The sequence below is a fragment of the Bubalus bubalis genome, chromosome 18, assembly GCF_019923935.1.
Source record: "Bubalus bubalis isolate 160015118507 breed Murrah chromosome 18, NDDB_SH_1, whole genome shotgun sequence".
NCBI lineage: Eukaryota > Metazoa > Chordata > Mammalia > Artiodactyla > Bovidae > Bubalus > Bubalus bubalis.
Genome location: NC_059174.1, coordinates 63,225,759 through 63,249,915, shown reverse-complemented (window position 1 = coordinate 63,249,915; position 24,157 = coordinate 63,225,759). Strand labels below are relative to the sequence as shown.

At 48.2% G+C, this 24,157-nt stretch overlaps 2 protein-coding genes across 10 annotated transcripts; both read right to left on the bottom strand.

Annotated features, from left to right (window-relative positions):
* Nucleotides 1-2,509: 2,509 nt before the first annotated feature.
* TARM1 (T cell-interacting, activating receptor on myeloid cells 1) lies at nt 2,510-10,940 on the bottom strand. 7 transcript variants are annotated; one of them, XM_044931046.2, is made up of 6 exons: nt 10,630-10,835; nt 6,068-6,131; nt 5,650-5,940; nt 5,063-5,359; nt 3,041-3,178; nt 2,510-2,728 (listed from the first exon to the last, which is right to left on the bottom strand). In XM_044931046.2, exons 1-6 carry the CDS (start codon nt 10,669-10,671, stop codon nt 2,724-2,726), a joined length of 837 nt encoding a protein of 278 aa, XP_044786981.1. In that variant the 5' UTR covers nt 10,672-10,835; the 3' UTR covers nt 2,510-2,723. The 7 variants fall into 7 exon arrangements, 5 of the variants coding, with proteins under 5 accessions (XP_044786981.1, XP_025125541.2, XP_006053512.2 ...); XM_025269756.3 differs by having other exon boundaries at nt 5,650-5,746; nt 6,068-6,103; nt 10,588-10,815; XM_006053450.4 differs by having other exon boundaries at nt 6,068-6,103; nt 10,588-10,794.
* Nucleotides 10,941-17,533: 6,593 nt separating this feature from the next.
* Nucleotides 17,534-23,893, bottom strand: OSCAR (osteoclast associated Ig-like receptor). Of its 3 annotated transcripts, XM_006053446.4 has the most exons (5): nt 23,739-23,892; nt 22,923-22,955; nt 19,956-20,318; nt 18,399-18,680; nt 17,534-18,036 (listed from the first exon to the last, which is right to left on the bottom strand). In XM_006053446.4, the coding sequence occupies exons 1-5, from the start codon at nt 23,773-23,775 to the stop codon at nt 17,900-17,902; spliced, it is 852 nt and encodes a 283-aa protein (XP_006053508.2). In that variant the 5' UTR covers nt 23,776-23,892; the 3' UTR covers nt 17,534-17,899. The 3 variants fall into 3 exon arrangements, with proteins under 3 accessions (XP_006053508.2, XP_044786977.2, XP_044786978.2); XM_044931042.2 differs by having other exon boundaries at nt 17,534-18,680; nt 23,739-23,893; XM_044931043.2 differs by lacking the exon at nt 22,923-22,955 and having other exon boundaries at nt 17,534-18,680; nt 23,739-23,877.
* Between the last annotated feature and the right edge of the window lie 264 nt (nt 23,894-24,157).

The following is a 24,157-nucleotide window of genomic DNA, read 5'->3' as shown; positions in this document are numbered from 1 at the left end:
TTTCCATTCTGCAGTGATGAAAACTAAATATGCAAGCGACAATGCCAAGATGGAAGCTGTGTCTTCTCTGAGCTGGTAGTTTCATGGATTGGCTTTCAGATCTCCCAAAGCAGCACCTGCAATAAGCTGACCTTTTGTGTTCATGGGATTTTACTAAAAAATGGTGTTGAGTACAAATGTCAAACGGTATCAACAGCCAGTTACAAGATAAATAAGTCATGGGGATGGGATGTCCACCATAGTGCTATTGTTGACTACGCTGTTTCATTTTCGGAAAATGCCGAGGGATTGAAACTTCAAGTTCCCATCACAAGAAAGAATCTGTGCAATGTGTGTGGGGGGTGCACAGACAGTAAGGAGGATTGCGGGGACCATCTTGCAGCACATGCAAGTACCTGTTCGTTATGTCGTAAAACCCATTCGTTATGTCGTAAAACCCATTCGTTGTGTCGTAAAACTAAAACTAATATAATATTACATATGAGTTATAACTCGATTTAAACACTTGGCACTGAGTAGTCACAGAATAATTTCTGTTATTATTCCAGCAGTCTACTAAATATTTATCACCTTTATCATATTTGCTATCAACTTAAGAGGATAATCGAGGCCAGGGGCGGCGGCTGGGAGGACCAACCCCATGTCCAAGGAGTGGTGCATGCGCGGGCACAGGAGGGCCTAGAGGAGCTATCCCACATTGAAGGTCAGGAAGGGAGGCAGTGAGGAGATACCCCTCCTCCAAGGTAAAGAGCAATGGCTGTGCTTTGCTGGAGCAGCCGTGAAGAGATACCCCACGCCCAAGGTAAGAGAAACCCAAGTAAGATGGTAGGTGTTGCAAGAGGGCATCAGAGGGCAAAGAAACTGAAACCATGTTCACAGAAAACTAGTCAATCTAATCACACTAGGACCACAGCCTTGTCTAACTCAATGAAACTAAGCCATGCCCATGGGGCAACCCAAGACGGGTGGGTCATGGTGGAGAGATCTGACAGAATGTGGTCCACTGGAGAAGGGAATGGCAAACCACTTCAGTATTCTTGCCTTGAGAACCCCATGAACAGTATGAAAAGGCAAAATGATAGGATACTGAGGACAGGGAGGCCTGGCGTGCTGCAATTCATGGGGTCGCAAAGAGTCGGACACGACTGAGCGACTGATCTGATCTGATAAGAGGAGAATCTAGCAGTTCTAGGATCTCTAAGGAGCAGCAAGAAAGGAGAAATGGTGGGAAAACAGAAAACCTAGACATCAGAAGTCTGCATCAACCACAGACGAAACTCTACAAGAACCGTGAGATAAAAAGAACAAGCGGAATTCAGTATGTAAACAATGACGAAGGTGACCACCAGCAAAAGGATGGTGTGGGCAGCTCTGGTCTCCGGGGGGCATCTGTGGTGTCCAGTGGAGGTGTGAATATACTGCACCCTCTGGTGGTGTCTGAGCAGGAGAAGCACCATGGAGCCACTGGACCAGACCATGAGGGTAAGAAACACGGCATCAGAGATGGACCACAGGTACAGATAGATAGATGGAATGATGGATGGATGTGAAAGGTTGTTGTTGAATCACGCGAATACACCGGGATTCTTGGCCCCCGGAGGAGAAGAATTCAATCCGGGGCCAGAGACGAGGCTTGATCGCTCAGAGTTTTTGTGTAATAAAGTTTTATTAAAGTATAAAGGAGATAGAGAAAGCTTCTGACATAGGCATCAGAAGGGGGCAGAAAGAGTACCCCTCTGCTAGTCTTCAGCTGGATGTTATATAGTCACTAGCAGTCTGTTAATGAAAGAAAGGAATGTCTTAAAATTCAGAATGGCACCAAATGGTTTATCCTGGGCCATAAAATGATTAACTTGAATCTTAAAGAAGGGCAGACCACCATACAAATAGTTTCATTTACATAGATTAGGGGAACAATATCTGAGTATAACATACTGGTTTGTCAAGTAGGTTCTGGGCCAAGAGGCGGAACCAACTTGGAGACAGAGTTTGGGGTAAAGGCGTAGTACATTAGCATGGCTTAAGACAAACATTTCCGTAAGAAAAAGGCATTGGTTATCTCTAGGCTCAAGAATAGCTAACTTCAGGTGAAACCAGGTGTCATTATGGCAACACAGTATTTTAAGAGAAACCTCCCTTTAAATTTGTATAGAGAAGAAAAAAAAATATTGCTAGTTTGTTTCCTCCTGCTGCTTAAGAGAGATAAAAATGTCTGACACTTGCAGGCTATTTCCTCCATTTGGAGACCCCTCTCTCCTTGGGGACCCCTAGATTTCCTATCAACCTGCCTAGGAAATGACTCTCTCAGATGTATGGCTAGATGACAGAACAGGATGGATAGATAGATGATAGATAAAGAGATGGAAGATGGATGGAATGATGGATAGATATTTGGATGGATGATAGAATAGGATGGATGGGCAATAGATAAATAAATAGAGTCATGGAGGCTGTGCCCTTGAGATGTGTGTGTTTAACTCTGTGAATAATAGCTCTCACATAAAAGAAATTCTTTAGAAGAAGGAAACACACATTTATTGGCGAGCTGAGGAAAGAGCCTCCCACTTGCCTAGTCCCCTGAGGGGCCTGTTCCTCATCATCCGCTCCTTGCTGGAAGTTCTCCCTTCCTTCTCCTGCTGGGAAGGCCTTTACTTAGGGCTCTGCTGTCCAGTTCAGCATAAGTCATTCCACAGGCTTCTCCAGCTCTAGGGACCTGGGATCCTTCATCCTAAAGGTAAGCAAGGAGAAAATTGTAGGAATATTTAGCTGTAGAGAGTTAGCCACCATCAGAACTTCCCTGGGGGTCCAGTGGCTAAGACCCCCACACTCCCAATGCAGGGGGCCCGGGTTCGATCCCTGGTCAGGGAACTAGAGCCCCCCTGGCCGCAACTAAAGATTCCCAAGGGTCACAACTGAGACCCAATGCAGACACATAAGTAAAATTTTTAAAGAACAAGTTCTATGGCAGACTATGGAGTCTAGTCCCTGTATCACGATAGCAGCCCATGAAAAGAGGTGTTCAGGACTGTTTTGCTTTTACCTGACTGCCCGCGGACGTGCCTCTGCCTACACCAGGCTTCGAGCAGGAAAGCCCCTGCAATAACCATAATTACGGCGGCTAGAGCGAGTCTGATGTGGTTCCCCGTGGTGTAATCCGAGGTTATGGAAGGCAGGGAAGCTAAAAGAGAGACGTGGATCAACATGGACCATGCAGGGGTGTCCTCTACCCAGAGTGACTCTCATACAGCCGTCCGGTTTTCCTGGCCGGTGGTCAGCTGCACCAACACTGAAGTTCTAATCATGGAAAAAATAAACGCTGCAGCGGTTCTGCCTGCCTCCTCTGTTCTTTATATTCCCTCTGCCTTGTCATTTGTCTTTCACTTATTTGTTATTTTTGTTCATATTTATTTGGCTGTATTACATCTTATTTGCTGGGTGTAGGATCCAGGGAACCAAGTCCAGCCCCTGGCATTGGGACTGCAGAGTCTTAGCCACTGGCCCACCAGTGACGTCTCCATTTATTTGTTCTTTATCACATTTCCACTTTCCCACATTTCCTTTTTTCCCTTCTACCTCCATAAATCAGGAATCAAGAGATAAGAAAATGGCATCCCACTCCAGTATTTGTGCCTGGAGAATCCCATGGACAGAGGAGCCTGGCGGGCTACAGTCCATGCGGTCGCAAAGAGTCAGACACGACTGAAGTGATTTCACACACACAGCCTTAGGAGCAACTCTAAAAACTGAAGTTGCTCCACAAAGCACTGAAATAATTCAGCAGCTTCATCTGCTTCCCCCTCCATCGCACAGACCTTCATGCCGGCAGTGAGTCTAGAAAACTGAGCTTAGTAGCCCAGCATCTGGACCTTGGAGGATCTCCGCTTCAGCCAAGAAGGGCTCCAGCCTGGCATTGGTCTTGGTTCCTAAAGAGAAGCCTGTGTTCGTGTCTTCCCCCTATACATCCCAGTCAGTGCCAAGCTCTTCTCTAAACCATCACCAGCAGTGTTCCCTGCAGGCAGAAGCCACCAGGAGAAATGAGTAATGACACCACCTCGCTCAGTAAGCCCTCTCCCCATCTTGGGGTTGAACACACAGACCCTGATTTCTAATCATAAACATTCACATGGGGGACTTCCCTGGTGGTCCAGTGGCTAAGACTCTGCCCTCCCAATGCCAGGGGCCTGAGTTTGATCCCTGATCACGGAACTAGACCCCTTATGCTGCAACTAAAGATCCTGTGTGCTGCAACTAAGTGAAGCCAAATAAATAAATAAAAATAAATTTTAAAAAAGAGAGAAAGAGAGAAGTTGACAAAGTTGAGAAAAGGAAAGTCTGTAGCATTCAGTGGAACAAAATTCTGCCAGGAAGCAAAATCATCTCAGCCAAATTCAAACAGTAAGTGACCTGAGATATGGAAAGACATTGCAGCCATTTCTCTAAATTGAGAAATCACCACATTCTGAGAACAACAACAACAAAAACTGCTCTTGAGAATAAAATCAAGATCACCAGGATAAACCAAACTTTAAGAGATGCGAGAGTGGTAGAAGGCATTCTGAGGATGGTGGGTTTGATCGCTTTGAAGAAAAGCAGGAGAAATTGACCAAGAATGTACAACAGCAGCAAAAAAGGAGTAGAAAGTAGGAAAGAAAAGACATTAAAAAGAGGAGACAGGGTGGACTTTCCTGGTAGTCCAGGGGTTTAAAACCCGCCTTGCAATGCAGGGGACGGCAGGTTCGATCCCCGGTCCGGGAGGATCCCACATTCCGTAGAGCCACTCAGCCCATGCAGCACAATTACTGAACCGGGGCCCCCAGACCCTGTGCCCCACAAGGAGAGAGGCCACTGCAGTGAGAAGGCTGCACACTGCGGCAAAGCCCAGCCCGCGCAACTAGAGAAAGCCCGGGGGCAGCAACTGAAGACCCAGTGCGGCCAAAAGTAAATAAATGAATCAACTTAAAAAAAAGAAGTGCAAGTGGAGTAGAAACGAGAGCCAAAGGGTAAGTCACTCACTCACTTCAATTGGAAAAAAAAAAAGCCCTCAAATCCCGCAGAACCTTACCCGCCACCCGGATCTCAAGGCGAGGACTGGCCTGTGAAGCCCGGAAAGGGGCCCTGGCCTGGTAGTACACGCAGCTGTAGTTCCCGCTGTCGCCGGCGCTCAAGTTCCACAGGGAGAAGTCGGTCTCCCGCCCGGCCGGCGCCCGGACCTGCACCGGCGCTGCGCTTCCTGCCTTGAGCAGGGCGAACATGACCGGCCCCAGCTCCGCGGCCGGCCTCTGGCACTGCAGGGTCACCTCTTGCCCTTCGGTCACTGGCCCCCTTCGGTGCGCTTGGAGGGAAGGTTGACGGAGATACCCTGTGAGAGAAGGGAGACTCTGAGGTCACGGAGAGGGGAGCCTTGGGTGCCCCACTTGCCCTGTTCTCCTGGCAGGGGCTTCTTGTGGGACGTGCGAATGACCTCTTGCTCTTTCTGCCTGACTCCAACAAGGTTTTTCCCTCCTAGGAGCCCTGGATCAAACCAAGGCATCACCTCTGTCCCTGTCTCTCTCCATCTCCCCTCCCAACAGCCCTGGAGGGGAAACCCCCTCTCCGCCTCTTCCTCCCCTGGCCCCGGGGGCCGTCTGTCCTCCCCAGGCGCCCCCTCACCCGTCACCAGCAGTAGCAGGGCGTCGCTGGGCCGTGCGCTCACGTGGGGGTTCCCCCTCCTGTGGTATTCGCAGGTGTACTCGCCCGCGTCGCTGGACTTTACATCGGGGAGATGGAATTCAGCCCGGTCCTCTGTGGAGTCGGGTGACTGGACCATCTCCCAGACGCGTGCCCCCTTCCTGAGAGCGAAGCTTACATCCCTGGTGGGAGTCCTGCATCGCAGGGTCACAGAGCTCCCAGCGGGGACCACGGAGCTGGGCCAGGCCCTGAGGGAGGGCTTGGGAAGCGCCTCTGGAAGGAAGCCGGTCTCAGGTCTGGGGGCACCCCACCCACCTGCTCTCAGGAAGCCCATGGAGGGGAGGGGAAAGTGGGTGCCCTTGGGAGGGAGGATCCGGAGGGCCTATGGAGAATCACTCACCAGCTCTTCCTCGGTCTGCTTGGCCGACACACAGCCCTGCAGGGAATGAGACAGAAACACCAGCCTGGAGCCCGCGTGGTCACCTCCTGGCCCCCAGGGGCCATCCTGGGGCTCCCGCCTGTAGGAGCGCGCCAGTCCCTATGCTGGACCCTGGGCCCTGCTCTGCTCCCAGCTCCTCCACGCCGACCCTCAGGGCTTCTCCAGGGCTGCGCTCATGTCCCAAGACCCCAGGACCTTTCTCGGCTCTGCAGAATTCCCCCGAGCCTCTTACCCTCTCATTCTACCTGAGCCACGCTTAGTTTAACACGTCTTCCTTTCTCTGTCTCTCTCTCTTTTTGGCTGTGCTGCCCTTGGGCTCCTAGTTCCCACAGACATAGCAAGCAAACTTATGGTTACCAAAGGTGAAAGAGAAGGGAGGGATAAATTATGAGCTGGGGATGAACAGGGTCACACCACTGCACATAAAATAAGCAACAAGGACCTACTGAATAGCACAAGGAACTATTTTCAATATTTTGTACTAACCAGTAAGGGAAAAGAATCTGAAAAGTGTGTATGTATATACACACATACTACCACTAATGCCTGGATGTGGTAGATATAGGTTTACCTGAGTGCTAACATCTCTTTTGGAGAAGGAAATGGCAACCCACTCCAGTGTTCTTTCCTGGAGAATCCCAGGGACACCGGAGCCTGGTGGGCTGCCATCTATGGGGTCACACAGAGTCGGACACGACTGAAGCGACTTAGGAGCAGCAGCAGCAATATCACTTTAAAACTGATATCAAGCCTGTTTTCTAACATTATTAAAAGAGAGAGATAGATCTAACTCAATGGATGTTGGTTAGGTCTGTGTGGCTAAGAGAGTTCCTCTTTTTACCCCTGTGTGGACTAAACAGTTCTGTGTCTTGTGATGAAAGAGGGAAGTTACCAAGCCTTTGAGCTAAAATTGCATGAGTCAATCAAAAATATTGCGTTTCATGTTTTGAAAAAAGCAGAAAAGTAAATACCCAAAAGGTGAGAAGACCCAAATGTCCATCAAAAGATCAATGGATTGCAAAAATGAGGTGCATACACAGAGTGGAATACTATTCAGCCATGAAAATGAATGAGGTTCTGATACACGCTACAACACGGACAGACCTGGAAAACATTAGGCTAAGTGAAACTTGCCAGACACATGAAAAAACAAATACGGTTATGACTCCACTTAAGTACCTAAAATGGGCAAATTCATAGAGACAGAAAGTACAGTAGAAGTCACCAGGGGCTGAGGAGAAAGAGGAAACAGGTTATTGGTTAACAAGTACAGAGTTTATGTCAGAGATGATGAAAAAGTGTGGGCTGATGCTTTTCACAACATTGTGAATGCCCAGAATACCTCTGAAATGCATACTTGCAAATGGTTGAAAGGAGAAGGTTTTAAAAGTTCAAAGGCTAAAAGATCTCCGGAAGCAGTTGTTAGTGGAATCAATGTCCAAGCAGGTCAGAGGGGACTGAATGATAAACATTGATTTCTCTCTCAGTCCAGTGGTTAAGACTCCAAACTTCCACTGCAGAGAGCACCAGTTCGCTCCCTGGTCGGGGAACTGAGATGCCACCTGCTGCCCTGTGTGGCCAGAAAAAGAAAAGGAGTAAAAAAATATAAAATAGTAGTACTTGGATTTCCCTGGCGATCCAGTGGTTAAGAATCCTCCTGCCAGCACTGTTTACAATAGCCAGGACATGGAAGCAACCTAGATGTCCATCAGCAGATGAATGGATAAGAAAGCTGTGGTACATATACACAATGGAATATTACTCGGCTATTAAAAAGAATGCATTTTAATAGTTCTAATGAGGTGGATGAAACTGGAGCCTATTATACAGGCCGAAGTAAGTCAGAAAGAAAAACACCAGTACAGTATATTAACACATATATATGGAATTTAGAAAGATGGTAATGATGACCCTATATGTGAGACAGCAAAAGAGACACAGATGTAAAGAACAGACCTTTGGACTCTGTGGGAGAAGGCGAGGGTGGGATGATTTGAGAGAATAGCATTGAAACATGTATATTACCATGTGTGAAATAGATCACCAGTCCAAGTTCGATGCATAAGAAGGGGTGCTCAGGGCTGGTGCACTGGGACAACCCTGAGGGATGGGGGTTCAGGATGGGGGACACATGTACACCCATGGCTGATTCATGTCAATGTGTGGCAAAAACCACTACAATATTGTAAAGTAATTAGCCTCCAGTTAAAAAAAAAAAAAAAAAAAGAATCCTCCTGCCAGTGCAGGGGACATGGGTTAGATCCCTGGTCTGGGAAGATCCCACATGCTGCGGGGCAGCTAAGCCTGTGTGCCATGACTACTGAGCCCACCCTCTGCAACAAGAGAAGCTACTCACTCGCTGCAACTAGAGAAAGCCTACATGCAGCAATGCAGACACAACACAGACAAAAATTTAAAAATTAATTAGTTAAAAAATGAGCACTTACTGAGCACACGCTATGTGTGTTATGTCACGCATGTGCTATGCTGTGTTAGTGGCTGAGTCGTGTCCAACTCTTTGTGACCCCATGGCCTGTAGCCCAAGAATGTCATGCATACTTGACCCTAATTGTGAAGGTAACCCTGAAAGATGAGGAAGCTTTCAGATATTGAAGTGGTTTTCCCAAAGTTCCCACAGATGGTGTGTGCAGGAGCTGGGTCTCCAGCAAACATGCTGCAGCCTTGCATTTCCCTCTGAAAACACAGCTAAGACATGTCTCTAAAACAGCCTCTGACGCGAGGAACACGAGGAGCAGTTTGGCCATCACAAATATATGATGATAGGAGGAGTGAAGGAAGTTCAAGTGTTAGTCGCTCAGCCGTGTCCGACTCTCTGCGACCCCGTGGACCGTAGCCCACCAGGCTCCTCTGTCCATGGGATTCTCCAGGCGAGAATACTGGAGTGAGTTGGCATGATAGCCAAAAGCCAAGTGCAAAGGCCCCCATGGAGGCGAGTTCTCCTCTCCAGATTTTCTGTGAATACCAAGCCTTGTTGGTTTCTGGAAATACTCGTCGTGTGTCACCTCCTAGCTGCATAGCTGGAGGGCAGGGGACATTCTGAACCACATATCTTTTCCCTCCTCGGACATTTTCCAACCCTCAAGTCCCATCAGGCACGCCCAGGGTGCTTCCATACCAAAGACCACGTGGGTATGTTCCTCTTAACTGAACATCGTGCCTGAGTGGAATCGTTTGGGGAGCTAGACCCTTCTGGGTTGAATTTGGCTTCCTCACATACCACCTGTGCAATCTGAAGCAAGCCCCTAGGTTCTGCAAACTCACATCTGAGACCTAAGCTGTCGATGCGGACCTGATCTTCTCTTGCAGGGTTTTGCTTGGCTTGGCTGGTTGGTTGTTTGTCTGGGGAAGGATCAAAGATGTACCACCCAAATGTGGAATATAGTCCACTGGTGTTACGTGTGATGATTTTAGGTGGAAGGAAGGATGGTTAAAGCATTGCATGACAAGAGATAGTTAGGGAGTTTGGGATGGACGTGCACACACTGCTGTATTTAACTGGATAACCAGCAAGGACGTACTATAGACACAGGGATCTCTGCTCAGTGGTGTACGGCAGCCTGGATGGGAGGGGAGTCTGGGGGAGAACAAGTACCTGTATATGTAGGGCTGAGTCCCTTCACTGTTCACCTGAAACTATCACAGCATCGTTCATTGGCTGTACGTGCTCACTCGCTCAATCGTGTCTGACTCTTTGTGACCCCGTGGACTGTATGTAGCCCACCAAGCTCCTCCATCTATGGGATTAACCCAGCAAGAATACTGGAGTGGGTTGCCATTTCCTTCTCCAGGGGATCTTTCCAACCCAGGGATCAAATATGTATCTCCTGAGGTTCCTACATTGGCAGGCAGATTCTTTATCACTGAGCCAACTGGGAAGCCTTGCTAATTGGCTATACCCCAAATCAAAATGAAAAGATTCTTCAAAAAGAAAAAAATTCCTGCATGACAGCGTGCCGTGAGCACTCTCATATTGCCTTTGATGATATCAACAAGATGTCTATTTGAAACTAGCCTCCAATGTATCTTGATCATGGCTGATTGCCCTTCTAATAAATCATGTATTTCAGGCTCAGAAACTTGACATGGAACACTACACAGCATCTTCTCACGTTTATTACCTTGCTGCATTTTTTTATAGTTACCTTCTATGTGACACTGGACTTTTATTAACGGTATTGATATAGAGCCTCTAACATATATTTTTATGTTAGCAAAACAGTGTGAGTCAATCTTAAGAAAACACAAAGCCAGAATAAAAGAAAAACACAAAGCCTATAAAGTTCAGGCATTCAGCAAACATCCCAAACAAAGCTGGGACAAGAGCAATCCCAGTTTGTTAAGCACTGGTTTAGAGGGAACGTGTATATTGCACTCCAATTTCTGACATGTAATATGCACTCAGTAACTAAAGTTGATGTCATTTCTCTCTCCAAGCCCAATGTAAACTTCTCACCAGTTACCTTTTTTTCTGTGTTCTCCATGTACAGCCCTGTGAGACTTACTGAAGCAGAGGAGGAGAAGTAGTTTGGAGAGCATCGTAGCATGTCAGCTTGGCCAGGGATCCTTCTGTTTTGCAGCCACAGAAAGGGGAAAAGCTGGAATGATCAGTGCCTCACCGCCCCCCGTACTCCAGAGTAAGGGCAAGAACAGTTTTTTTGGGCAGTGCAGTTCCCTCTTCCCACACCTTCCGGAAACGTGTTGAGGATGCCAATTGCAACATGTTTCTTGCACAAGAACTTCGCTCACAGGAAATCCTCACCTGTCTCAGGCAGATTTCAGGCTTCAAATAGATAGCCCTCCAGATGTCTTAGGCATGAGCCTGAAGGATTCCTGAAGGGGTGAAGGCACTTCACCATTGAGGATATTGGAAATTCCGGGCAAGCATCAGTTGGTTGGTAGACATGCCCACTGGTTAAGAACTAAGGGCTGTTATCAAATTATTTCACAAACTGTGACAATGAGAATTCAGTTGACAAAGCAAACTCCTAGAACCTCACTGGCGGTCCAGTGGTTAGGACTCCTTCTCACTGCTGGCGTCCCCAACAGGCTGTTTTGGTTAGCCTAAAGTTTAAATTAAATCATGTATAGGCCAGAATGACGTCCCCGTACCTCAGTATGTGAACATTTCTTCCATCCTTTCCCCCTTTTAATTGTGACTCCTTTCATAGGAATCATTGATAATCCATGTATTTTCCCAACACTGCCGGAATGGCTCTTTTTTCTGCCTGCTCTGGGCCCAGCCATCTCCTTCGACACTAGGCCTCCTTTTTGTTTATATATCGCCTAGTTGTCCACGTTGGGGGAAATTTCATAAGATAGCATGAACAAGCTCAGAGGTATGCTAACAAAGAAATGTTTTAGAGGCCGTTCATTTTATCATCTCTACCCAGTTGTCACACAGATGCTGTATGTGTGCTTTAAGCGGTAAACTTAGAGCCAGCAGTCTTACAGATCATGAATAGTTATACTCTGCCTCAGCTTTATTGGGCAATTTTTCCATCCTGAACATTGGGGTCAGAAGTATGATTAGAAACAAAACAATTACTTTCCATCAGTAGTCTCTGTTATCAAAATCAGATCAATATTCTAGGAGAACACTGCTTTCTTAACAGAGACAGAAACAAAAACAAAAACAAGTTCAGCCTTGCATCAGCCTAGTGTTAATAACATTCATAAACAATTAAATTCAGTCTAATCTTAATCCTGACAACATACAAAATTCTTTCCTCAAAGTTCCTTTTTCATAAGTCTTTTATCATTTTCTGGATCCAAACAACTTTGTTCTTTATTTTCTCATCCAGAAACAAACAATTGTAGGACAAAATAATTATCGTCTTTTTCCAAAAATGCCTCTGTTCTTTATCCTTTCTCTTTGCCAACAACACATGTTCTACTTGTTTTGCACATAGAAATGTTTCCCTTATTGCCGGGAGCCGGCGAGAGACATTCCACTCGTGACAAAGGTCATGAGGAAGGAGGCTCGGCATACGCAAAGGTGGGATCGAGCCTCGGGAGTGCCCCCGGATATTCTCGAGCATCGACCCCCAAAAAACCAGAGTCTGCCTACTTTATTGCTTTGTGCTCTCACCTCTGACTTTACTGGGGGCTGTCCCCCACCACCATCTCGCTCTCTCTGTCAAAGAGTTAACTTACAGCTCCAATTAATAAAGTTCCTGGGCAATTAGGAGTGTTTAAATCCAAACCCCTCAGATGGCTCTCTAACTCGCCTGACAAGTTTACCCAGACACCTACAGCTATGCATACGATTGTTTACAGTCTCCCAGCCTGGAGAGGCACGGGAAGCTTAAGATATTCAAATAGCTTAGAGCCTCTCAGAGAATTAGAAACTGTCAGAATAAAACTAGTAAAAGATTTCATTGATGAGCCAATGTTTGTTGCCAAGTTTTCACATCCCCTGAATTGTATCCTTGAATGTGCATTAATTAATATAGTTGGTATGTAGAAAAAATAAGTAGTGGCCTTGGTGTTAGTAACTTTAGACCCTTAAGGTAATAAATTCTTTCCTTTGTAAACCCATTACACATCCGCCCTATAGGAATGCAATTTTGTCTTCGGAAGATGGCGCCAAACCTTAAAATAATTACTCTTAGAGAAAATAAGTCTTTGTTGATAAGTGCTTGTCAAGAGTCATAAAATGTTAATAGGCCTTCTGGCCAGAAGATGATGTAAATCACCTAAACCATTTGTATACGATAAATTTACAGGAAAGAAACCCTGGTTTTTGATAAGCATCAAAGACTGCTGACTTCGCATCCCCTATTATCCTCTATGTGTAACTTAGGGTATAAAAGCCCCTGTTGAAAATAAAGCTATGGGCCTTGCTCACCAACGCTTGGTCTCCCCATGTCATTCTTCTCTTTAACTTCCAGCTGAGTGTCCATCTGGAGCGCGGATATCCTCTGCGACCATTTATTTGCCTGGGCTTCTAAGACCCACTCGAGAAGGTGTCTAAGGTGGGGCACCTTCCGCTATTCGAGAGGGCGCCTGCGGCCTCCGTGGTCAGAGCTAACCTGGTGTCACGGGTTATATTGATTTTCCGCGTAAACCAAGCCACTCAGCTTCTTTTCTCCACTGAATTTTCCTACTGAGCTATCCTCATTCTATTACTCTTTATTATCTCTAATTAACATTTGAATAGGTCGCCTAGCCGTCTCTCCTTCAAATACCCTGGATCAGCCGGGGCTGGACCTCGGCACCTTATCATTTTTACATGTCACAATTTTTAACCCTTGGAACCTTAACAAAACCAAGTGATTGAAATGATACACCAGCCTTTTCTGATTGCAGACCTAAGGATATATTTCATACATCTAGAAGTATACATTTTTCACAGCATAATTTTTCTTTAATGGTACATCATGCTTGTTTAATAAGCCCAAACCTCTTTAGTTTCCCTCTTGGTCTTATAAGAAGACAAAAGTAGGTAAATTTAGATTTGTTTGATTTGTAAGCACTTATATTTTTTAAGGCTAATTAAATAGAGCCCTTTTACAAATTAACCTCAGCAATATTATCTAATGGCAAAAACACATATTGAGACATACAAACGTCCAGACAAACAGAGATCTCTTTGCTTCATCTTTTTACATTTATTGAATTAGGCATTGCAATTAAACGTCACTTTATGGATAATAGAATAGTCAAATTTACATTCTCAGTTTTAAAAGGCTTCTATCTTTTCTTTTTCCTTGGCTTGAAGTTTTATATTTAACCCAAGGCTGAAGATCCAGGCAAAGTGGACTGTGTTTGTATTTCAAGGACATAATAAGCATTAACTTCAGATTTTCTCCTAGGCATATTTTTGTTTTCCCAGGGTCTGATAAAAGAGGTTTTATCAAACTAGACTTCTATAACTACATATGCAAAAATAACTGGGTTTTTGGAATTTCAAGAGTTTCATCTTAACCAATCTTCTGGAGTCTGAAGAATATTGCTGCCATACATTGTCCAAAAAAATCATTTTTTTGGTCATGATTTCACAGCTAAAATTTTTCTTAATGAATTGAACCTGAATTTCCCATTTTACATAAGGCAACAAGAGTACCAACCACACAAACGGAATACACACTCACACACCAAATGACAGATCAGTCATAAACTCTCTCCAAGGGTGACCCATAGAGTCCCAAACACACATGTCCCCAAAATGGTCCTCAATGGTAGATGTCAGAACCAACTGGCAAAATGCCCAAATGACACTCAGTGCTCACAAACGGCCCTCAACAGCAGATAGGTGTCAGAACCAACTGGCGAGAATGCCCAGAATCGTGGCAGCTCATGTCCTGGGTAGAGTCTGGCCATCATGTAGTTAACTTATCCACCTGGAGTTTCAGGATCTTCAAGACAGCTCACAGAATATGGCTCAGGATAATATCTACAGCCCTTGAGAAGGAACTAAGTGTCCTCGACTGTGCTTAATGCTGCTAAGTCGCTTCAGTCATGTCCGACTCTTAGCGACCTCATGGACTGCAGCCTATCAGGCTGCTCCATCCATGGGATTTTCCAGGCAAGAACACTGGAGTGGTGTGCCATTGCCTTCTCTGATGCTTTATGCTGCTGCTGCTGCTAAGTCACTTCAGTTGTGTCCGACTCTGTGCGACCCCATAGATGGAAGCCCACCAGGCTCCCCCATTCCTGGGATTCTCCAGGCAAGAACACTGGAGTGGGTTACCATTTCCTTCTCCAATGCATAAAAGTGAAAAGTGAAAGTGAAGTCCTTTAGTCGTGTCTGACTCTTAGCGACCCCATGGACTGCAGCCCACCAGGCTCCTCCGTCCATAGGATTCTCCAGGCAAGAGTACTGGAGTGGGTTGCCATTGCCTTCTCCGGATGCTTTATGACCACATTATTATTTGGTCTCCTTTTGACTGTTTTCCTTTGTTTTCACGTGTTCTCATTTCTCTGATTAAACTTACCCTTTGACTAACTTTTCCACAGGCAGAAAGCAGGCAGAGGACGTGGGGGCAGGGCAATGACCATACAGTCTTATTTCAATCCTTCACATGTTGGGGACAAGTTATCACTTTAATCTGGCAGTCCCCAACGTTTTTGGCACCAAGGACCAATTTCGTGGAAGATCATTTTTCCACAGACCAAGGGGGGAAGATGGTTTCAGGATGATTCAAGTGCATTGTGTTTACTGTGCACTTTATTTCTATTAATATCACATCAGCTCCACCTCAGATTACCAGGCATTGGATCCCACAGGGTAGGGACCCCTGCTTTAATTCCCTCTAGAATTGACAGTGTTGGGGGCCGGCATGAGGCACTCCGCCCATGGCAAAGGTCATGAGGAAGGAGGCTCAACATACGCAAAGGCGGGATCGAGCCTCAGGAGTCCCCCTGGAAATCCTCAAGCATCTACCCCCATAACCAGAGCCTGCCTACTTTACTACTTTGTGCTCTCACCTACACCTCTGACTTTATAGGGGGCTGTCCCCCACCACCTCTTTTGGAGAAGAAGTTAACTTAGAGCTCCAGTTAATAATAATTCCTGGGCGTGATAGGAGTGTTTCAACCTACAAACTCCTCTGAAGGTTCTCTAGCCTGCCTGACAGGCTTGTCCGGCCACATGTGATTGCTCACAGCCTCCCAACCATGAGAGGCACGAGATGCTTTAAACCTTCTAAAAACAGGTTCTTTAGAGAAGTTAGAAAACTATTAGTATAAGTATAGTGGGCTGATTAGAAATTGTATTGGTGAAGAGTTTTTCATTTGTTGAGCCAATGTTTACTGCTAAGTCTCCACATCCCCTGCCCTTATACACATTAATGAATATATAGAAGAAATAAGTATTAATCTTTGATATAAATCACGTTAGACCTTAGGCCAAGTAAATTCTTTCCTTAACTAAAACCCACTACACCCTCACCCTATAGGAATGTAACTTTATCTGTTACCTTCGGAAGGTGGCGTCTGTTTCAAAAATAATTCACCCCTGGAGAAATAAGTGTTCTGGTTGACTGACCGCTGTCACAAGGAGAGGGTCATAAATTGTCAGCAGGCCCCCCTGGCCAGAAGATGATGTAACACCCCTAAGACCTCTGTATACATTTGTATGAAGCACCTGACTTTAATAAAAGTCAGGACTGCTGTCCCCGCGTGACTTTTGTATAACACCTCAGTGTATAAAAACAGACCCTGGAAAATAAAGAATTGGGATCAGTTCCTCGAAAGACTGGTCTCCCCATGTCTCTCTCTCTCACTCTGGCTGAGTCTCCATCTGGAGCGCGGAACCTGCCATGCTTACTAATTATGCCTGGGCTTCTAAGATCCGACCAGGGAGGCCTCAGTGTCTCCTCTCCTTCGGGAGAACGGAAGGACACCTGCGGCCTACGTAAGTGGTGCAAACTTCTTGTGTTGAAGTTTTATTGGTCTCCCGCGTAAACCAAGCTACTCAGCCTCTTTTCTCCACTGAATTTTCCTACTGAGCTATCCTCATTCTATTACCCTTTATATCTTTGATGAATATTTAAATTAAGTCGCCGACGCTGTCTCCCCTTCGAATACCCTGGATCAGCCGGGGCTGGACCCTGGCAACACAGGAGATGTTTTTAGTTTCTCCTTTCACAGGTGCAACCTCAGAAGGATCTGTAGGTTGTTCAAAGCTGTCCGCCCAGTGAGTGGTGGGGCTGTGGCTGTGCAAAATCAAAAACAAACAACAAAAAAAAGGAAGTCATCCTCTTCTCCATAAAGTAGGAAGAAAGGAGAAGTTGGAAATTTTAATAAAAACAGAAGAGGATGTGTTCCCCCAAGATTAGGCATAAATCAAGAACATGTAAGTGAGTGGTTAAGACTTGCTTAGGAACAGAAAATGTGTGTATAACCTCGAGAAAGGCATCAGATTGCTAGATAAAATGAGAATTAAATTAATAAACTTGGGAGAAACTATAGGAGTAGCCAGGGCTTCCGGAAGGTAGAGTTTAGGGTCCAGGTCAAAGGTCTACTGTGCCACTGGCTGTTGCCTGAGCAACCAATCCTGCCTCTTACTGATAAGGAGGGTTCTGGAAAATAGCTGTGAGCGCAAGAACCTGTGATCGGAGAAGAAATTCCGCAGGGTCTGAACTTGGTCTTCCTCTGGGGAGGATCTGAGCAGGACTTTGGAAGATGTTTGCTTGGCCACCAAGAGTGATGTCATGAGAATGATGGTGACTCATTTAAAAGGTGAGCTGGAAGGACTTCCCTGGTGGTCCAGTGGCTGAGACTCCATACTCCCAACGCAGGGGGCTCAGGTTCGATCCCTGGTCAGGGAACTAGATCCCACATGCCACAACCAAGACCCACAGCAGGCAAATAATATATATATATATATATATAAAAAAAAGGTGAGTTGGAGCATGAACAAGGGGAAAACAACAATCACAACTAGAATTTCGTTTGGTTCTGTGAGTTTGAGAGAAGCAGCTCTTATACAGGAGCTGACATTTATTGAGCATTGTCCAAAGTAATCCTAATGAAGTATTTCCAATGCTTCCGTTTTACCGCCAGGGCAGCGGTAAAACTTTCCTAACATCCCACAAGGAGTGAATAGCGGCACTGGGATTCGATCTCAGGTCTTACTGGTTAGGAAGGCTTAACCACCGATAGTGCTTTCTACTGATCTGGGAGGTCCTGGAGAGATGACCCAGAAGGAAGATCCCGGGCGCGGTGCAAGGGCATTATTACTAGGGAAGCTGGGCTGCGGGGCTGCCGGCAGGGCCGGTCCAACCATGGGACCCCAGCGTCTTCTCCTTCCTCTCTGCCCTCCCGGGCTCAGGCCCAGACGTTGCCAGAGGGGCGATTCTGGCTGTGCCAGTCGAAAACGACCAGTGCGCCCAGCGAGATGAGAACCAGGCCGGCCAGCCCCAGGCGGAGGACGTTGCCCTGGGTGTAGTCCGAGGCGCCCGAGCCTGCGGGGCCAGCAAGGGAGAGAGGCGGTCAGCGTCCCCGTCAGACCTGCATCTCCGCCCGTCCTCTGGGTGTTTAAGTTCCAGAGCGGAGCTGAGAACGCAACTTCCAGTCTCAACATTGCACGGGCTGCATGGCGGCAGGGCTTCGACCCCCGGGTCTGAGAGGGGAGGGGCCGGGGGCCTGGACCCCCGGGTCTGAGAGGGGAGGGCGGGGGCCTGGACCCCCGGGTCTGAGAGGGGAGGGCGGGGGCCTGGACCCCCAGGTCTGAGGGGTGAGGGGCGGGGGCCTGCACTCCCGGGTCTGGGGGAGCAGGTGTGCGGTCGGGACTCTCGGGTCTGGGGGCGGGGGGCCGGCCGCTCACCGTCCGCGCGGACCATCAGCGGCTCGCTGCGCGCCGACAGCACGTATGGGGCGGAGGGCGTGTGGTAGTAGCAGGTGTAGGTGCCGGGCGCGCGCGCGCCGAGCAGCGGGAAGTCGGCCCAGGGCTGCTCCGAATCCTGGTACTGCAGCGGGGCCGCCTCGCCCTCGCGGTACAGCGCGAAGCTCATGCCCCGCAGGCGGCCGGCGCAGCGCAGACTTACGTTGGCCCCGGGCACTACCACCGGCGCGGGCAGCGCCACCAGCGAAGGGCGCGGCAGCTCGTCTGCGGGACGAGGAGTTGGGAGGGTCGGGGTCCGCCTTCTCCCTCCCTCATCCCTCCCCCTCCCCTCCCCCTCCCCTCCCCTCCCCTCCCCGCACCCCCGCCTCATTCTCTCCTCTCCCCTCCCCCCTCCTCTCCTCTCTTCTCCCCTCCCCCCACCCCAGCCACATTCTCTCTCCGCTCCTCTCCCTTCCCTCTCCCCTTCCTCTCTTCCCTTCCTCTTTCCCCTCCCCCCTTCCTCTCTCCCCTCCCTCACCCCTATCCCCCGCCTCATTCTCTCTCCTCCCATCTCCCTCTCCACCCCCTCATTCTCTCCCCACACCCCCGCCTCCCCCTCTCCTCTCCCCTCCCCCTCTCCTCTCCTCCCCCCACCCCAGCCACATTCTCTCTCCTCTCCTCTCCCCTCCCCTCCCTCTCCCCTTCCTCTCTCCCCCCTCCCTCACCCCCATCCCCCGCCTCATTCTCTCCCCTCCCCTCTCCCCCACCCCCTCCTTCCTCTTTCCACTCTTCCCTTACCCTCTCCCCTCCCCGCCCCGCCCGCTCTCCCTGCCCATCTCTCTCCTCCACTCCCGGCCGGTGTCTGGTGTCTGCAGGCCTCCCACCTTCTCTGTGGTCTCCCTCAGCTCCTCCGTGTCCGTGTCCCTATCTCTCCCAGCCCCTGTGTGTCTGCCTCCCTCTCCCTCCCACTTTCTCCCACTGTCCCTGTGCCCACTAAAATGCTCTGTTTTTAACCGGCCCCGCCCCCCCCCCCCCGCCCCGGTCGTGCATGTTTCACTGCCCCGTGGGGCTCAGAGGCTGTGTCTTTCTCCCAGGGTTTCTCTGATTCTTAGGGGATCTTAGTTCCCCAACCAGGGATTGAACCTGCACCCTCGGCAGTCAGTGCTTGGAAACCTAACCACTGGACCACGGGAGAGTCCCGTTAGTGACATTTTTGGATAAATCTGGATGATTCTTTGGGGGTGGGTGTTGGGGGGGTTGTACTGCCCTGCACACAGGGTGTGTTATAACGTCTCTGGCCTCCCACCCATGTGATGCCAGTAGCACACCCTCCCCCGTCAGGACAAGCAGAAATGTCTCCAGATATTGCCAGACTCGGGGGGCGGGGTGGGAAGGGCGGCATAATCATCCCGACTGAGAATTCTCTCTCTCTGTCTCTGCATGTAACTCTTTTTGTATGTGTCATTGTGCAAGCTCCTCTCCATACATACACGGATTCCCTCCTTGCCCCTCCATCCCACCTGTGTCCCTTCTCCACACCCCGCTCCCCCAGGACCTCACCTGTCACCAGCAGTTCCAGGGCATCACTGGGGTGGGACCAGACATCTGGGTCCCAGCCTCGCCTCCAGTAGCAGCAGTGGTAACTGCCCCCCTGGGCTGGGGTCACCTCCTCCAGGAAGAACTCCGCCAGTTCCGCAGATACATCCCGGTGAATCATAGTAGTGAGCTCTGCAGACCTGAAGACTGCAAACCTCCAGGCGGGCTGGGGTGCCTGGCACCTCAGGGTGACATTGACCCCGGGGGTCACAACTGCAGCGGGCTGAGCGCTCAGCCAGGGCCTGGGGTTGGAGGCTGGGGAGACTGAGTAAGCGTGGCTGCCTGGGTCCTCGGACTTCTTGGGAGCCCACGGAGATGAGCGGGTAGCTGGAGTAGGAGGAGAAGCTCCTTGAGAATCACTGCCCCTTTCTCAGCCTCAGATCCCTGCTCCTAAAGCAGGGGAGACACGGACCCCAACCAAGGCTTTCAAAACCGGCTGCACATCAGAGGAGCGAGGCATCAACTCCTGTTTTAAACATCACTTCAAGGGATTGGATCCCAGAAATCTGCGAACTCAAACTGTCCTCCAGAATACTTGTAATGTGTTTGACATATTTCAACAGTTGCCCAAACTTGCCATCTATCTGGGGGAAAAAATTGTTGGATCCCTACCTCACACACCATTCCCCCAAGCAAATTCCAGATTAATGCAAAGAATTACATGAGTTTTTTAAAAAGCTATAAAAGTATCAGAAGAAAATATAGGAAAATGTATTTATCTTTGGGGTTGAGAAGGCTGTCTGAAAATGTAAAATGAAAAATTCAGAAGGGAAAATTGTTCATTAATTTGGCCGTTTTAACCTTTTAAAGCTGTATATGAGAAAAGACATGTAAATGAAGCTAGAAGACAAGCGCACTGTCAGAAATGGCTTATTCATAAATCACATAGATTAAGAGTGTAGAGGGACTTTTCTGGTGGTCCAGTGGTTAAGACTTTGCCTTCCAACACATGGGGTGTGGGTTCCATCACTGGTGGAGGAGTTAAATCCCACATGGCTTGTGGCCAAAAAAAACCCACCATAAAGCAGAAGCAATATTGTAACAAATTCAATAAAGACTTAAAAAAAATGGTCCACATTAAAAAAAAAAAGTGTGAAAAGAAATCTTAGAGCCAATTCAACTGAAATCTGGGCAAAACATATGAACAGGCAATTCATGGAGGAGGAAGTCCAATTGACCAAAACACATCTAGGGGTTGCGATGTGAAAGTCACTCCACGATAATACTAATTTTTAAAAAGTTAAAACAATAGTAAGACATTTTTGCCTCTCGGGTTGTCAAAAATTTAAATACCGGTTAACATTGTGTTTGGGAGAATATATAGTACAATAGGTGCTTAGCTGCACTCAACCACACCTTTTGAGACAGCAGTTTGTCAGTTTCTATTAAGATACACAAAGGATATGACCAGCCACTCAATAAGTCCACCCTAGACAAATGCACTTACATGAACATGAAAACTTCACACTGCAATGCGCACTGCAGTGATGAATGTGAGAGTAAACGCTGGAAACAACCTAAATATACACCAGGAGAACCAACTAAACTAGAACCCCCCCTGCAATGGTGAATGCTAGATAGCAATTTTTAAAAAGAGAGAAAAAAAGTAGAACCATCTATAATGACATGGACAGCAATTACAAAGTGAAAAATGTAAGGTGTGGAACACCTTACAAGAAATACCAGTTTTGCTTTGGGGGGAAAAAAAAAGAAGAAGCACAAAAATTCATGTGTGTGTTTGAATGCATGGAAAATTTTTTATAAGGGTTCAGAGATCATATAAGGAAGATGAGGAAAGGGAAGACAGCCATTGCTATACGTCCTTTAATAGTAATTAATGGGGGTTTTGGGGCTCGCTGTGGGGCATGTGGAACCTTACCCCACTGGGGAACGAACCCATCCATGCTCCCTGTAGTGGAAGCATGGAGTCTCAATCACTGGGCCACCAGGGAAGTCTGATGATAATTAATTTTTAAAATCATGAATATATGTTAGCTTTAGCATTTAAAACTTAAAAAATTGATAACTAAGGTTTTAATGGTTTTCCAGGTGACTCTTATTTGGAGTGTAGTTGGGGGGAAATTGAGAGGAAGAAGAGATCTCCCTCATCAGAAACCTTAGAAAGAAACCGAGTCATCTTAGGGTGGAGAACTACACTTTCCAAATGGGGAAATAATGGGTTTTGCAAGAGATCTTATTTCCCAAGCCCTGCACTTCACCAAGCTCTGAGCCAAGAGTTCTATGCATGTGATTTTGTTAAATCCTCACAACAGCCCATTTTACAGAGTAGAAAATTGAGTCTTAGCATGCAGTGGTTTGTTCAAGGTCATAAATGAATAGGATGGTGAAACCGGGGTTCCCGTTTAGGTCTCATTCACTCCAATGTGCATGACCTTCCCTACTTCTCTACACTGGTCACTAAAGTGAATACGGGGACTTCCTGGTGGCACAGTGGGTAAGAATCTGCCTGCCAGTGCAGGGGACATCGGTTTGACCCTGGTTTGGAAAGATCTCACATGCGATGAGGCAACCAAGCCTGTGTGCTGCCACTACTAAGCCGGCGCACCTAGAGCCCGCGCACCTAGAGCCCGCGCACCTAGAGCCCGCGCACCTAGAGCCCGCGCACCTAGAGCCCGCGCACCTAGAGCCCGCGCACCTAGAGCCTGCGCTCGGCAACGAGAGAAGCCACGGCAGTGAGACGCCTGTGGCCACAGCTAGAGAAAACACACGCGCAGCAACCACGATCCAGCACGGCAAAAGGTAAATAAAAACAAAGTGAGGGAGGGAGGGAGGAGGGAAAGAAAGAAGAGAGGAGAGGGAAGTAAGGAAATCTGGGGTGATGGTGGGCACCAAAATAAAAGCTGAGTAGTTGGAAATGGGATGTCAGAAACACGTGGGGGAATGGGGGGTGGGGCGGGGGGTGTTACTCACCAGCTGGAGTGCTGTCTGCGTGACACACCAGCCCTATAGAAGGTTGGAGGAGGGGACTTGGTCTTGTCAGAGCCTTCAGCTGCTACCAGCCCCACCTCACTGCACGCCCAGGAATCTAAGTCCCCGGGCTCTCTTTCCTCTGAGAAACAGGAATCTGGCCCAAACTTCCTCTTCTCTCATCAGCCATAAATTCAGACTTCCAATCCCCACTTATTTCAGAGACCAAAAGTCTGGGCAGGCAATTCCCTGGCCATCCAGTGGTTACAGCTAAGCGCTCTCCCTGCCAATGGCTGGGGTTCGATCCCCCGTTTGGGGAACTAAACTCCCACAAGCCATGCCACACAGCCAGAAAAATAAAGCCTAGACCCAAATCCCTCTTTCCTCTACACCCAAGAATTCAGGAGCTTGGACTCCCCTTTTTTTCAGGAGACAATAATCTGAGTGCACAGCTCTCCTCTCTGGGGTGTGGGGGTCTGCGCCCCCAGTTTCCTCCTTTCCCAGGGACCCAGGTGTCTCAGCTCCCATCTTTCTGTTACATCAAGGTTTAGGACTGAACAGTCCCCGTTCCCAGGAATTCAGGTCCCTGGTCTTCTCTTGCTTCAAGATCTAGAGCATCCTGCTCCCCAACTTCCTCCTCTCCCAAGAACCCAGGAATCTGGGACCCCTGTGTCCTCTTACCTTAGGATACAGGAGTCGGAACCCCAGTCCTGTTATTCTAACCTAGAATCCTCCTGAACCCTCAGCTAGTGCTGCACCTGCCCTCAGGGAGACCCCAGCCCAGTCAGGGACCCAGGGGGAAGGGGGTGGATGTCTCACAGAGAGTCAGCAGCTGCAGGCTCAGCACCTCCGCCATAACGGGCAGTTCTCGGTTGGAGCGGGAAGAGCAGCCCGGGCTCACCGTGCCCGGTCCCCTACCGGGAAATGAGGCAACTTCAGAAAATCAGAGCCGTGTTCAGGGAAGGGAGGAGGAGCAAGGTGGGGGCCCCTGGGTAATTGTGTCATAGCCTTATGGTGCTGTGGGAAAAGTTGGGAGAGTGGAAGGTCATCACTCTTGTGTTCATTAGGCTAAAAAAAAAAAAAAGCTAGCACCTATTATGTATCAGACCCTGTGCTGCACGGTTGGGGGCGCGGGGACAGAGGAGAGTCAGACCCCATTTTTGTGCTCCAGTAGTTCCCAGCCTGCTATCAGGAAAGCCACATCCCGACCAGGTTAGTTAAAACAAAACAAAACGATG

Excerpts from the sequence above, each read along its gene's own strand:
- TARM1 (XM_006053450.4), bottom strand. The coding sequence starts at position 10,663 with ATGCTCTCCAAACTACTTCTCCTCCTCTGCTTCAGTAAGTCTCACAGG. Across the intron at positions 6,104-10,587 it reads TGGAGAACACAGAAAAAAAG|GGCTGTGTGTCGGCCAAGCA; the intron begins GTAACTGGTGAG and ends CATTCCCTGCAG. Across the intron at positions 3,179-5,062 it reads CCTTGAGATCCGGGTGGCGG|CTTCCCTGCCTTCCATAACC; the intron begins GTAAGGTTCTGC and ends TCTCTCTTTTAG.
- OSCAR (XM_044931042.2), bottom strand. The coding sequence starts at position 23,775 with ATGGCGGAGGTGCTGAGCCTGCAGCTGCTGACTCTCT. Across the intron at positions 22,956-23,738 it reads CCTGCAGCTGCTGACTCTCT|GGCTGGTGTGTCACGCAGAC; the intron begins GTGAGACATCCA and ends AACCTTCTATAG. Across the intron at positions 20,319-22,922 it reads CGCAGACAGCACTCCAGCTG|CTACCCGCTCATCTCCGTGG; the intron begins GTGAGTAACACC and ends CTCCTACTCCAG.